Raw genomic sequence first — 15,199 nt, 5'->3', positions numbered from 1 at the left:
TGGAAGAAACTGGCTTCCTTGCTTGCTTGCTTGCTTAATTTTTAAGTAAGCTCCATGTCCAACGTGGGGCTTGAACTCCCGAACCTTAGGTCAAGAGTCGCATATTTTACTGACTGAGCCAGCCCGGCGCCCCAGGCACTGGCTTTAAACATTTAGTGTTTACAAAGCATTTCCTGAGAGCCATGGATGTTTCCTAAAAATACAAAGAGCAACCTGAACGCAAAGTGGGTTTTCTCACTTGGTGAAGCTTGTGTGGCTCGGGCGGGGATTAGAAGGGATTCATCAGCACAGTCGGCTTGCTGTGAAGTCATCCACTGAGCAGCTCTGCGCAAGTTGCCCAGGGTGTGCACATCAGCAACTGCCATCTGGAGAAAGGTTTCGCCCTGTACTCTGGGGTGAGCCCTGGAGCTGGGGTGGTGGGCTGGCTGGGGTCCCTGGGGAGGGGCGGAGGCAAGGGCTCTTACTGGGACACTTCTGCGATGTGCTTGTGGCGCAGTGCTATCCAGAGGTCATCATCCTCGTCCAGGAGCACTTCCTTCACCCGTGCCTCTCCAATGCCGCTTGTCTCGTACCTAGGGAGGAGATATTCCCCCATGAAATTCATCCAACCCCCTCTGATTTATAACAGACAAGAGCTTACAGTCCTCAGCAGACAGATGTTCTCATGGATGTTTCCACCACAGGCCTGCGACCATCTGATGGGTCATTGTCCATGGCAGGTGTGCGGGCTCAGCACCTGACACAGCTGCAGTTTCTCAGGCAGGGAGAGACCCAGAGTCAATGCACTTGAAGCTCTGTTTTAAAATCTGCAGGGTTGGGGCACCTGGGTGGCTAAGTGGGCTGAGCCTCTGCCTTCGGCTTAGGTCATGATCTCAGGGTCCTGGGATCGAGCCCCGAATCGGGCTCTCTGCTCAGTGGGGAGCCTGCTTCCCCCTCACTCTCTGCCTACTTGTGATCTCTCTCTCTCTCTCTTGCTGTCAAATAAATAAATAAATAGAAATAAAATAAAATAAAATCTGCAGGGTCAGCTGGTATGGGCTCAAGTTAGGATACAGGTGGGTTCAGAGGTACTTATAAGGAATAAACAAAGATTATGCTTGCTCCTTCCTGGGAAGGACTGACACCATCCTCAAATGTGTGCTACCTAAATTTCCAGTTTTAAAATCAGGTGCCTGCAACAGGTCCTCAGCATATTTTTACATGTGAAATCACTAACGTCTAAGGGGAAAGCAAGAATTACGGGTATCAATAGGGAGGAAGACTGATATACAGTCATATTTTTAGAACCTTCATTTTGAAACCATTATCTTTATGATTCATGTTATAAAACAAATGACATGAAGACAATACAGTCTGTTTCCAAAAAAAGAAAAATTAGTTTTTAGAAACTGAGCTTAGGGTGATTGTTACCAAGAAAAGTGTTGTTTACAATGAAGAAAACAGCTCCTTTGCAAATAAAATTCAGTAACAAACTTCTGCTGATGTATTTTATCACCATATTTCATGACAAGAAGCTTGAACTCTGCATAAGATACACGTGCGCACAGATAACACGCACCCAACACATGAAGCCTCAAGCAGGCTCTGAGCTGAGGTGACATGAGCCACAAACTAAAGATCTAAAGTTCTTGTTCTCCCCCAAAGGGGCACGAGCTCCTGGCTGTTAATGCCAGGTAGATTTGGGACACTCACAGAAAAGCTTGCAGGCTTACTAGCAAAACTATTTCAATGCACCCGCTTTCCGGAGGATGAAAGACATCCTTTCTCTTAGGTTAGAGGTGCATTTGGTTTGTCTGCAAAGCCGTCCTGGTCTGTACACTTACTTGTATACATCATTTTCAATGGGCAGCAGGTCATAACTCATAGCCTGAAAAGTCAGTTCGTGAAGCACGGGGGAGCTGGGATCGAAGCCGCGGTCCAGGATCAGGAGCTGGGAGCGTGCCTTGTCTGGGCCCTGGAAGGACAGACACAGGGAAAGCTTCCGCAAGCCACCCATACAACTCCAGCCTCTCCCACCGGCACAGCTGCCCCTCCTGTCAAAGCAGCCCCAGGAAGTGACCTCGGAGATAAAAGCTGCTAAAATAGCACTGACTAGTCCATTTGCTGCTTGACAGAAATGCCAGTAAACACCGTGCAAAAATCCAATGTGTCTATTTCCTAACAGGGGTCCTTAAAGTTGATCCAAAACTGTGGCCGGGGTCCGAGGTAAGCTTATGAAAGACAGTACCACCTGGATTTGCTTATAAGTAGGGTGACCCACCATCCAGTCTGTCTGGGTGACCCAGGGGGTTCCTAGGACCTGGGACTTCCAGTTTTAAGTTTATGATAGTGATAGAACAGTCAGGTCCTGCCTGCAGTGGGGGTTACGTGAGTCTCCACATGTGATGAAATCGCACAGAACCGTCCACACGTGCGAGCACACGTACAAACTAGACGGATGTGATTAAGGGCTGAGATGATGCCAACATCAATCTTCTGGCTTTGATACTGCACTACTGAGGGGGTTCCCAGGACGCAGGACTTCCAGTGCTAACACCGGGAAGGTCTCAACAGAAACAGGCTGGGCACCTTGGCTACACTGAGCAGAATCTGTATCCCCCGCCCACCCCCGACCCAAGGGCTCAAGCATGTCACCAGAGGCCAATGTGCGGGAACAGAGGCACCCATGCGCATGCTGTGAGCCACAGCGCTGTCCCCAGGACTGCCACACAGACACTGTGGTCCCTTGGCAAGACAGCCACCAGGATCAAGTCCAGACTTACCTCTCCCATCGTTGGGTCATCGGCTTTGTAGGCATCAAGCTTGTCCTGGATTAGCTGAGCCAGCAAAGCATTGTCCTTGTATTCCCTGACAAAGGAGGAGTGACACAGAGTGAACTGGCCATGCACCCGCCCACCCAACGGCACCGACTGCCCTTGGGGCGGAAGGCAGGAAATACTGTTCTACTCTGAGGATATATTCATGTATTATATACATAACTTAAAATGACAAATAAAATACTTTGCTCAGTGCCTGGAACATTTTCTAGTTCCTTTAAAAAAAAAATCCAGATGGGTATAGAGGCGGTCTCTCTCACCGGCCTCAGAAACAACCGCGCTTCAGCAGCGGCTCCTGGCCGTCCGTCCACCCTTCTCCCGTGATCAGCCTGAGTCTCACCCACCCGGTTCTCACTTCCCTCAATTCAAATCCTCTTGGGGCTTTTTTGTGCTGTTGGCAGGTGATATTTCTGCTGGCAGAGCCAGAAAGATGTAAGTGAGAGCCGGTGGACCTTTCCCCATGGCCGGCCTGACAGCACTTCCCGGGGCTCGTCCCGATGGTAAGAAGTGTGCAGCTGCTGCCTGTCTCCTGGCCGGCTCAGTGCTCAAGCAGCTCTGTTCCCAGTCCCACTCCCCCCATGAATGAACTCCAAGCTCCCCTGGCCCCGTCAGGACATATAGCCTAGGCCCCCATTTCTTAATTTCCACCGGGCTTTGGTCAGCCAGTACCAACAATAGAGGGAGGGGCTTTTCCACGGCTGCAACACTCCAGCAGACCCGGAGTCAGTAAGGACAGGCAGCCACCTCCATCTTCAGCAATGCCAGCTCAGGCCCTTCACTACCCCTGCAGTGGCAGCCCCTCTGGGTCTCTCTGCTGTCCTCATCCCCACAGTACTGCGCTCACTCTCCCATGCAAATCCCCCCAGACGTCCCCACTGAAAACCACTGAATGACACAATCCCAAGCATGGCCTCCAGGGCCTCCTGGAATGGCTTCAGAGTTGCCCCACAGCCCCACACAGACACTGTGCCAAAATGGCCAGAACGCCAATCCTCCTCAAATCTGCCCTTTGCTTTCCCAGCTCCAAACTTCCGTTCATCCCAATGGCAAGAGCCAACTGTCCACACAAAGTGCCCTATGGCTCCTTACTGGTCTACTGAAATCCAAAACTACCTTCAAGACCTTGCTTAAATGTCACCTCTGCTCTGAAGCCCTTCCTGACCCTCTCAGCCCAAAAGGCCCTCTCCTGACTCTGGATGCCCAGGTCCTTGGCTTGTCCTGTCCTCGGACTCTGGTCTCACAGACCCTGTGGCTCAGGTGTGCACCACTTACACACACGTGTTGGTATGCCTGTTACCTACGCTCCACACAGATCAAGGGCTTCTAAGCACCAGGGCTGTGCCTTCAAGGTAAGTACTCCCCCTAGCACTTGGTACACAGCAGTCAAGTAATAAGTGAATGATTTTATAAAATCTGCGGAATATGTCCTTTGGGGAATTATCCTTGTGTTTTATCTTACTCCAGAATACCTTTTACAAAGACGGTATTTGTTTTGAAAGGTTAGAAAGAGCTACAAAACCACAGGAAGCCTAGGTTGTGGTTACATAGGGGTTCACAGTTAGCTATTCAGCCCCTGAATATATATCTTTCATGCCGTTTTCTGGATGCATTATTACATTTCACAATAAAATTTAGAGAATATCAAAAATATTGGAAGAATGATTATAAGCACAAGATACTCAAATCTTAACCCTCTTAACCCCAGAGGCAACTGGCAGAGGAATCTCAAGACGGAAGGAAGCTCCTTGGCTGGTGGACACAGGGGAGGACACAGAGGGTGGCCCGGCGTGCCGCCTTACCCCCGATACCGCACAGCCGGGTACTCCTTCAGGGTGGCACACAGAGTTGCGATCTGCTCTGCCAGGCGCTCCAGTATGGGATTCTTCATCTGAGCTTTGTGGGGACTGTAGAAGCTCTGGAAAGAGTCCGCAGAGTCCAAGGAATACACCTTGGAAGAGAAGGAAGAGAAACAAGAAATAAAATTATCTATATCTATTGTGTTTGCATCCAGAATGGTGAACTGTTGGGAGTTTCCTCCAACCTTGGTGGTGAGTCTACCGATATGTGCTGGGTGTCTTTTGCAGGCCAGGCATTGCGCTAAACACTTGGGAACTATCAGTGACCAAAACATGACTGTCCTCGAGGAGTTGCAGTCTTCCAAGAGAATAACATAACCATAAACAATAGGCATAATGAAAAGTAAACTATATTATGTGAGAAATTGGTGTAAGTGTATGAGAACATAACAGAGCAGGGAAAGAATGCTGGAGGGCAGCAGGGAAGGAGGAGAGCAGGCCTCCTTGAGAAGGTGATGTAGGAGCAAGGGCTTGAAGGAGGTGAGGAGTTTCTCACCAGCAGGAGACTTCCACGTGGAGGCAATAGCTAGCGCCAAGGCCCTGCGGCAGGCCCGTGCTCAGAGTGTCTGATGAACAATGAGGAGGCCAGAAGAAGAACAGGAGAGGAGGTTAGTGTGAGAACCTCTGGGCCATTATAGGTTTAGTTTTTATAAGTAAGGAACAGGCTGGAAATCATCTGTGACTGGGGGCAAATAAAGGAGATTTTTATGGATTTAATACTTTCCTATCCTCAGGAATACTTTGTTAGTATTTTTCTTCTTATTCTAGAATAAAATTTCCTCTTAAATTACCTAGTCTATCAACCATCAGTATTTTCTCAGAATCTCACTTATGTAAACTACCCTGATCATCTAGAAAACCTGTGGTTAAAAAGTTTATTACTTTTTAAAAATATATGAAATGTCATCTGATTGAATACGCTAAAGTCGTGTTTTGTTTAATCCGGTAGGCTCACACAGAGAAAAAAATCCTGCCTTCAAGCTGGAAACAGGTTTGACATTAAGTGCTAAGGGAAAGACTCTGTAGATTCTCACACTGTATGTTCTACATCCCTCCTTACCCAAGAACGGGTCACTCCCTGATGTCTGGAAGCTAATCTATAAAGATGCCATGAGCCACAATCAGCTTTTACAAAATGCCTAAGAGTTCTGTTAGTTTTGTTTGTTTGCTGGAAGAAGACACGTTCACCAATGTTACAAAACGAAGGTAGAAATTTTGTATGCTCTCCACAATCAGCTACACCTTTAACTGGCTTAACAACTTAGCTTTTTCCCAAGGGGAGAGGTTTGTCGCGCTCTGGCATCTGAAGTGTTAACGGCCGCCGCGGAAGGCTACCATCTGCTCCTCCCGCAGAGCATCAGGGAGGCGATCTCTGCACACACCAGGCTCCTGTGCGGCAGATGGGTGCCTTCTGATCCCTGCCCCTGCTCTCCTTCCTGCTCTTTTGGGATTGGCTACCTTTGGTGACTCAAGGAGTCAGCCAGTAGGAGTGAACACTGTGAGCAGGGATGAAATGGACACAACGAAAGGATTTAAAAAAAAAAAAAAAAGTCAGAATTAACCAGAGGACAGAAAGATGACGGCCTTGGGCAGACCTATAAGGAACTCTGTTTCGGTTCCATCCACATCCACTTACAACACAGGTCATTCGGCAATTCAGAATACGATGTCTTCCTCCCCGACTCTGCTCACTGCATCCGCCAGGACGCGCCAGAGCTCCTGAGCGAGCAGCGAGGACTCAGACTTTCTACGCACTCCACACACTCAGCCTCACCTGGGACTCGTAGGGCAGAAATGCAATGTTGATTTCCGTCAGAGTTTTGATGACTTTGGCGGCTCGAGATTTCACCAGCTCATTAAACAGGGCGTCTGGACAAGCTGCAAGAAGGACAAAATACCACAGATTTACCTGTCCACCTGTGGGTCCATTTCGACAGTTGCACACATCTGGGGGATTTTCTATTTTAATAGTATTTTAAGAAGGCAACTAGAAAGTTCGTCCCATCCTAGAATATCTCCTATCTCTAGATACAAAAGGAATGTAGAACCACCTAAAAGGCCCTCAACATCTAAGAGAGAAGCAAATGGCAAAAGAGACTGAGGTACTAAGATACTGATATTAGCTAATGAGCTAATAAAAACTACTTTCTGATATCGAGGAAAGGAAAAAGCCCAGTTGATTAAGAAGGGATAAAGAAAAGTCCTGTGATATGAACAGACACTACACATCTGACACGTTTATGAAAAATGCAATGAGGACAAATGGAACCGCTGGCAAGGTGGTGCAGGCATTTCTCCGGGACCCTTGCAGGAGCTTGGCTACACAGGAGACCCACTTGGTGGGGAAACCGAGACTGCCAGGGGCTCTCTGGGGCCAAACAAATGGCTTCGCATTCTCAGAAATGCATTTTCAGTTTATTATTGCTAATGTCACCTCTCTGCTCCTTTTTTATGTGTACCCAAATAGTACCCAATTACTCTTTGCAAGAACCTTTCTCGTTTTCTCAGCGGTGAGAAAGAGAAGAGCAGTGGGTGTGCTGCTGTTGCTGGCGCTGTAAGCTAGCCAGCCTGACTCCTCACTCTTTGCTGTGAACACTGACTGACCAAGCTCATTCTGCACTAGGCTGCATGCGTGAAGCCTCCACAAAATACGAACGTGAATTCCAAGACAGCAATGGTAGCAGCAATTCCGTCTGCTACCATCACCACCGGATGGGACTATCTTGGTATGAAAACTGATGGAAATACACTCCAGTATGGTGAAACCTGGAAGTCTATACAGTGAAACATCAAAGCTAGCGCTGGAAAATTGTTCTCAGCATTAAAGCCTCTAGTCCTTAGAAGAGATTCTATTTTTCATCAGGAAGAACTGCATGACCGAGTAGGTTTGTCGTTGTGCGTGTTTATTTTTGTCTCTTATGCAATTTATCTTCTGAAGAGAAAATAAAAGCTCAGGAGAAACATGGCAACAACCCATTTCTTCCCTACGGATCAGGCTTGCTGGGCAGAAACACTAACCCAGAAGGACGAGGTGGGGGGCAGCTGCCGGCCATACTTACAGTCTGTGAAGAAGACGTGCGCAGCCCGGTACTTAGCGGTTGGTGGGTCCTTAAAGTCACCGATGAGAGAGTGTACGGACTGCAGCGAGGGAAAAAAAAAGGGAATTGAACCAGTTCTAGAAGCAAATGGGACCTATTTCTGAACTGGGTTAAATCCAAGCTGCCTGTACAAAATAATGGGGGATTTTTAAAAATGTATAATTCATGTTTGCCTATAACAGAGTTCGGAAGACTTAAAATCAGGATTGTTTCAGAGTTTAGATGAACAGAAGCCTTCTTAGCTCATTCTGGAAGACAGCGTCAGTTCTTTGGAACCATTATAACTTGGGTTCCTGGAAGATATTCATAGAAGAGGAAATTGGTCAAAAACCTTCCAGGAAACTCATGTGGATGAAGTTCTGGCAATTTAGTTGCTTCTGCAGAAACTCAGATGTAAGCCAGTTTTCAAAAGTGAAAAGAAAGGAATTTATACAGATAACGAGATCTAAGAAAACTATCAACCAAGTGCAAGGAGGTGTGTCTTGTCTGGATACTGACTCAAACCAACCTCCAAAAATGATAAGACGGGTAAATTCCACACAACCTGGATATTGATGAAATAGACCCAAAAGCATAAAATACCAGAGTTCTGGAGGTGGGTCACTAATTAGATACACTGGATCTCCTCCTAGAGAGGGAGTGCAAAGCGGGGGACTAGACTGATCCGAGTCCGGCCTTCTGGACAACGGTGGTGTTTCAGAGAGCTTAATGCACTCTCACTCCACACTGCACCCCTCCTTCCCTGCTTGTGGATTGCACACTTTAATCAGAGCAGTGTGTTAAATGCACGCTTAACCTAGAAATGTCAGACACTCTACGCCACAGACGCCAAGCCAGCACGTGCAACCTTAGCCAAAGCACTCCTGGGGGCGGGACTTGCCTTCTCAGACGGAGTGATGAGATACACGGCCTCCAGGCTGGGGAGCGGCTCTCTGCGCTTGTTGATGTCCTCCACGACTAGACAACAGACAGCAGCTCACAGTCAGTAAGGAAACAGAACCAGTGATCACAGAACTAGAAACAATCTAGAAAGGCCACCTTCGGGTTGCGGCAGGTGAAAATCTCGGACGTGAGGTGGGAATCACTTGCCCCTTCCTTGGAGTTACCACATTGCACTGCCTCACAGTGCTCAAGAGGTTAGGAAACCTGAAATTTTATCACTCAATATCTCCCATTTCAGTGTAAGTAAACTCCTTGATCTCGTGGTTAAAATGGTAGACTGTCACCAGCAGTCTTTTACCCTTTCCTTTGTTCTTTTCCTCCTCTGTCCCAAATAATCCCAATTCCTTTAGAATTTCCAGGCTGAGTTTGTTTATCAACAATTAGTTTTTATCATTTTCTTCTGTATAACATGAAGATATTTCAAACATGCCCTCTTATCTAATACAGTCCTCCTTCCCAATAGCTCAAAGATAAACATTATCTTTTGTTAAACCACAAGCATTTGGTTTGCTTGTTTCCTTTAAAGTTATGTCAGCTACTTCCCCTGGAAAGAAGAGCTTCTGGGATAATCCTCATCTTACCAGCCACCTGACAAAGCTTAGGATGTGCTGTCTATGCTGTACTGTCCTCTGGTACAGGGAGAAGAGTAAAATCACTCGGCGCCATTCTTCCCATGCAGAGGATTTAAGCAAATAAAAGTATCACTTTAGGATGATACCTTGTAACATTTACAAAGACTTTTTACCCCAAATAATGTTCAAATACCGAAATCCTTCAACCATCTACTTTACCAGTAGTTGTAGATTTCTAAATTTCTTATGCGAACAATATGTCCCCCAAAATGTTTTGGGGGTCCCACACCCAGGATTGCTAACGTCTCAATTTTGTCAAGCAAAGACCTTCTATAGAACCCACCTTTGGAAGCAGGGAAAAGGCTGTGTGCAGCAGGGGGAGCTGAACCCTCTTCTACCACAGGGAGCTAAAAGATAACATCTACCATCGATGAATCCAAAGACAATAGTCTAAGTATCCAGAAATACCGAGAGGATAACCAGAAGATAGAGGAGAGCCTGAGGAAGAAAGGAGTGGGCCACGATGCTGCTGCGTCTTCATTAGAAGCTCTTCATTAGAAGCTCCATTTGGCTCTATCCCCTCCCTTAACTTTTGTACATTTTTTGCTTTGAGAGAGGAAAAACATTATTTTAAAAATTCAGTGAAGAGGTGAATGGGTGGTTCAATTGGTTGAGTGACTATTTTGGCTCAGGTGTGATCTCAGGGTCCAGGGATGGAGCCCCACATTGGGCTTCTCACTCAACAGGGAGTCTGGGATTGCCTCTCCCCTCTCCCTCTGCCTCTCCCCTGGCCCTCTCTCTCTCTCTCTCAAATAAATAAATAAACGAATCTTTAAAAAAATACAGTGAAGGGGTGCCTGGGTAGCTCAGTTGTTAAGTATCTGCCTTTGGCTCAGGTCATGATCCCAGGGTCCTGGGATCGAGCCCCACATCGGGCTCCTTGCTCAACGGGGAGTCTTCTTCTCCCTCTCTCACTCCCCCTGCTTGTATTCCCTCTCTCACTGTGTCTCTCTCTGTCAAATAAATAAATAAAATCTTTTTAAAAATACAATGAAGAAAATAATTTTGTAAGCTCAAAACAGGGGCAAGCCCAGTTTTCAATCACTGAATGACAAGAAGTCACAGTAAAAATTATGTACTCTCATTTATAGGACTAGGTTTCTGGTGACAGATACACTGGATTTGGAAAAGTGTTTTTAAAAATGAAGGACTTGGGACGCCTGGGTGGCTCAGTTGGTTAAGCGGCTGCCTTCGGCTCAGGTCATGATCCCAGCGTCCTGGGATCAAGTCCCGCATTGAGCTCTCTGCTTGGCAGGGAACCTGCTTCCTCCTCTCTCTCTCTCTCTGCCTGTCTCTCTGCCTAATTGTGACCTCTGTCAAATAAATAAATAAAATCTTTAAAAAAAAAAAGGAATTAAAAAAAAAAAATGAAGGACTTAGGGTGCCTGGGTGGCTTAGTTGGTTGGGCATCTGCCTTCGGTTCAGGTCATGGTACCAAGGTCCTGGGATCAAGCCCCACATCGGGCTCCATGCTGAGTGGGGAGCCTGCTTCTCCCTCTCCCACTCCCTCTGCTTGTGCTTGCTCTCTCTCTCTGTCAAGTAAATAAAATCTTTAAAAATAAATAAATAAACATGAAGGACTCACATCCAAGGTGTGATTATACCCCCCAAAATCATTACATATATATTCATACATATATATTCACTTAGAATTTAATCAATAAGAAAATCCACGATATATTATCACCATAATTTCACAATTTCAAAACATTTTAACACCAAATAATAGGAAAGACCTAAGTTTAGAATAAAGGACAAACCTTTGAATAAAATTCACTAAGCTTATTGAAATCTCAACCCTCCTAGCTCTTCCTCCCATAACCGCGGTTTGTTTTCATTTTGACAAAGACCATCAAGCGTCTGCAAGCCCCATAAGACTTGCATAAGTCTTCATAAGAAGTCTCCAGGGGGGAAAAAATTATTAAGTAAATTGCAACAGGTGTGTTCCACCCAACATTTTCTTCAGAGGAACAACAAAGGTTAACTTCTTTGTTTGAAACAATAGCTCCAAGGTATTGTTTTTCAGTCCTCCGAGACAGCTCAGAAGAGAATGCTATTTCAAAGGTTAAAATACAGGACCCCTCTTGAAAGGAGACACTGAGTAACACAAGAGCTACACACAAATGGGAGTAGAGCTCAAGGACAGGAGCCAGAGGGCTGAGTCCTAGTCTCAGGTGTGAGCTACCGGCCAGTGACCTTGAGCAGCTGACTTAAATTTTTTAAAAAGCCTATGATTGTGAAATTATAACAGGCAGTTTAAAGAGTGAGTAACACATAAACATGCAAATAATTGCAAAGTAAACACCTGCATAAATGCTTCCCCAGTCAGGAAACAGTAGAAGTGACTTGCCATACCCTCCCCTGCCCCCCATCCTCCAGAGAGAACCCCCATCCCGACTGGAATGGGATCACTGCTCTTCATGGTTTTACCGTGTACACCTGCATTTCACAACAACACAGCTTAGTTCTGCCTAGTTTGGAACTTCATATAAATTAAAGCACACGGTATCTTCTGTATCTTGTTTCTTTGGCTCAGCATCACGTGCATCAGGTCTACCCATGTGCTTGCGAACATCCAGATTCCTCCATTTTCATCGTCCGTAGTATTCTGCTATGTGACTATACCATGATATACCAGGATTTACATGTTTTGGTTGTTTCTAATTTGGGGCTACTATGTACAATCCTGTGTGAACAGCCCTGCACACATGCCGGAAGTTGTCTAGGACACACGTAGAACCGTCTGGCTTGCAGGACACACACACCTTCAACTCTACCAGACACTGCCTGTGTTTTTCAAAGTAACTATACGAATATCCACTCTGTCATATAAGAGTTCCCATTTTTCTACATCCTATCTGTCACTTGGCATTAACAGAATTTAAATACTCCAATCTGATGAGTGTATAGCAAGATCTCATTCTGGTTTTAACCAACTAATGTAGGTGGCCAATGTTTGATGGATTTCTTGGCTATTTGGATCTCTTCTTTGTGAAGTGGGCATTCAGGTCTTTTGTGCACTGTTTCTGTTGGTGGCCTACCTTCTTTCCCTTGATTTAACCTCCCTTTTGGCACCTTTATTACTAGATATTTAATGTAATATAAAATGTAATAAAGTAATATTAAATATTACAGATATTTAATGATCGTCTAGTACTGCACTGGGTGCTACAGATTTAGTGATAAACAAGAAGGCCTCTCAAGGACTTAACAGCCTTACCACCTGGGTTGTTGGAAAAATGTGAAGTCAAGTGACATAATATCAAATAGGGAGGGGGAACGGTCGCCAAAGAGGAGGCCTGGGTTTCACTCAAAGGCAGCGAGAGATCTGCGCTCACTTGTTATTCCCTCGGTCATGATGTCCGTCATCTTACAGCAGGAGGACAGCATCCTCATGCTCAGCTGATCAACCACCAGCACCTGGAAGCAAAAAGAACAGCTTACGGCCTGTGTGGGACTGGCTGTGATTCTCTCATCAGCCTACTATGTCAGACTTCAAAAAGTGTCCCGGAAAAATAGAATATTAAGTTACAAATACTTCCTATGGGGCAGACGTTTGCTAACATACGTGCTAGCTTTTCTCTCCCATGCCACACGCAAACCTCACCTTCTAGGACTAGGAGTTTGTTCTCTCTGACTTAATTGTATATGCTTAAAAAAATTAAAGTTTTTCCATGATGAAGAAAATGACTACTCAAAAAAAAATTGAAAGAAAAAAAAAGAAAAGAAAATAGAAAAAGGAAAAAGTCATCTACAGCGCCCACACTCAGAGAAAACCATACTGGAGATGATATTTTCAGAGCATCAGCTTTTTTTTTTTTTTTTTTTTAATCAAGGAGAATGAACACTCGTGCCACACATACAGCATGCAAGATGAGTACTTTGTTGCCAACACCATGAGGATGTACCAGCACTCGAGCTGTCCGGGAGCATACTCTACTTCAGTCCAGACAGGAAAAACAAGAACACACCAGTCTGGGTCTGAAAGCTTCAGACCTGCAATTCTCCAGCTAACCACTCCATTCAGGCCACAGCGTAGAGAAGAAGCCATTAGCTAAAACAAGGCTACTTCTCCTCATTATTTTTTTATTTTTAAAGATTTTATTTATTTATCTGACAGACAGAGATCACAAGTAGGCAGAGAGGCAGGCAGAGAGAGAGGAGGAAGCAGCTCCCTGCTGAGCAGAGAGCCCGATGCGGGGCTCGATCCCAGGACCCTGGGATCATCACCCATGACCCGAGATGAAGGCAGAGGCTTAACCCACTGAGCCACCCAGGTGCCCCTTCTCCTCCTCTTTAATGACATAAACTGAGGTAACAGGAGCTAGACACAATGGTGACCAGAAAGCTCTAAGAGCCAATTAGTTCTCATGTTAAGAGGCAATTTCCTCACATCCCAGGGCGCCTGGGTGGCTCAATTGGTTAAGCAACTGCCTTTGGTTAGGTCATGATCCCAGGGTCCTGAGATCGAGCCCCACATCAGGCTCCCTGCCCCTCGGGGAGCCTGCTTTTCCCTCTCCCTCTGCCTGCCCGACCCGCTCCCCCTCCCGTCCCTGCTTGTGTTCTCTCTTTCTGTCAAATAAATAAATAAAATCTTTAAAAAAAAGTCTCTGTTAAAAAATAAAACTCGCAAATCCCTAAGTCTATTACTCATGGGAAGAGAAAGAGGACAACATGGATAAAGATGAGGATATGGACATGCTAGCTCAAAGGCTGAGGCAGAGACCAAAATCCTTCTGTACCACACAGCTCTGCTGTTCCTGGACCAAGTGAACTTGTAAATATGTGGGTTCTTGACCGTGGGACAACTTAGGGGCAAGAATGATTGGTATAAACCCTCCAATGACACATGGGAAAGTTCAAGTAAAACAGCGTGTTCTCCGAGCCAGTATAATGCCTGCCCCAGATGACAAAGTGACTTTCTGAATGGAGGACAGCACGCTTTCCCACTTGAAGCACCCATTCTGATAAATGAGGACAGAATCAATCTGATTGGCTTGAGGACTTGCTTCCAGCATTGCTCCCAATGTTCTATGAATAAACAAGCTTCCTTCTTTTATCATATATAGTCACAGATAAATGGGGCTGGACACGATGAGGGCTTTCCACACTGTTGTATGGGCTGCCTGGAGATGCTTTTGGGGCACCAGAGGGACTTCCTACTCTCTCGTAGCAAGCAGAATGATTTCACCTTCTTCTGCTTCATAGAAGAGGTTCCAGGCAATGTTTTGTTGGAATAAAAGAGTTCCACTGCTAAAGTGTCCCACCAAGTGGTCTTTAAGAGAAGTTTTATGACCAAGAGATTTCTTCACCAAGACTGCCTAAAATAAGGCAGAATGGATTACCTTTTTTTGTACTCTCTGGATACAGCAATAGTCTTGATTTCCTATTATACACCTTTCTTGTAACTCTATTTTCTTATGTTTTCACCATTGTTATGTTTTCCACAGGAACTCACCTGTTAAGACCATTAATTGTGCTCTTCTACTTACCTTCCACTCCCCCTTCTTCTTTACCTTCTTTATCACATCATGCATGATCTCTAAAAAAGGAGAGAAAAAAAGAAAGGAAGGGAGAAGGGAAGGAAAGAAGGAAAGGAGAAAAGTAGGGAGGAAAAGAGGGAGGAAGGGAGGAAAATTTAATGCAATGTTAATGACTTTCAACACCTGCTTATTATGTTAGACTAGGTCATTTACCCCCACAGGCTTTGTTTTCTCTATCATGCAATTCAACCAATCGCTTACTGAGCCATAATCAAATTACCACAAACTTTTCTTTTTCCTTTATTCCTTAAAAAAATACATATATATATATATATATATATATATATATATATAATTTTTTTTAAAGTAAGC

General features: G+C 45.4%; 1 protein-coding gene across 2 annotated transcripts in view; it reads right to left on the bottom strand.

The window, feature by feature from the left end:
• The window catches only part of LOC111146031 (syntaxin binding protein 1), a 71,296-nt gene that overhangs the window by 21,762 nt on the left and 34,335 nt on the right, over positions 1-15,199 (bottom strand). For both annotated transcript variants that reach the window (XM_022501401.1, XM_022501402.1), the window contains exons 2-10: positions 14,837-14,886; positions 12,683-12,764; positions 8,651-8,727; positions 7,732-7,810; positions 6,447-6,550; positions 4,616-4,764; positions 2,763-2,847; positions 1,824-1,954; positions 465-572 (exon numbers count right to left, since the gene is read on the bottom strand). In XM_022501401.1, coding sequence (XP_022357109.1) covers positions 465-572; positions 1,824-1,954; positions 2,763-2,847; positions 4,616-4,764; positions 6,447-6,550; positions 7,732-7,810; positions 8,651-8,727; positions 12,683-12,764; positions 14,837-14,886 — 865 coding nt within the window. The remainder of the gene's footprint in view (positions 1-464; positions 573-1,823; positions 1,955-2,762; positions 2,848-4,615; positions 4,765-6,446; positions 6,551-7,731; positions 7,811-8,650; positions 8,728-12,682; positions 12,765-14,836; positions 14,887-15,199) is intronic.

The sequence above is a fragment of the Enhydra lutris genome, unplaced genomic scaffold, assembly GCF_002288905.1.
Source record: "Enhydra lutris kenyoni isolate GAN:26980312 unplaced genomic scaffold, ASM228890v2 scaffoldscaffold13, whole genome shotgun sequence".
In the NCBI taxonomy this organism is placed as follows: Eukaryota; Metazoa; Chordata; class Mammalia; order Carnivora; family Mustelidae; genus Enhydra; species Enhydra lutris.
Note: the sequence above shows the minus strand (reverse complement) of the source record. Positions and strands in the feature narration are given on the sequence as shown.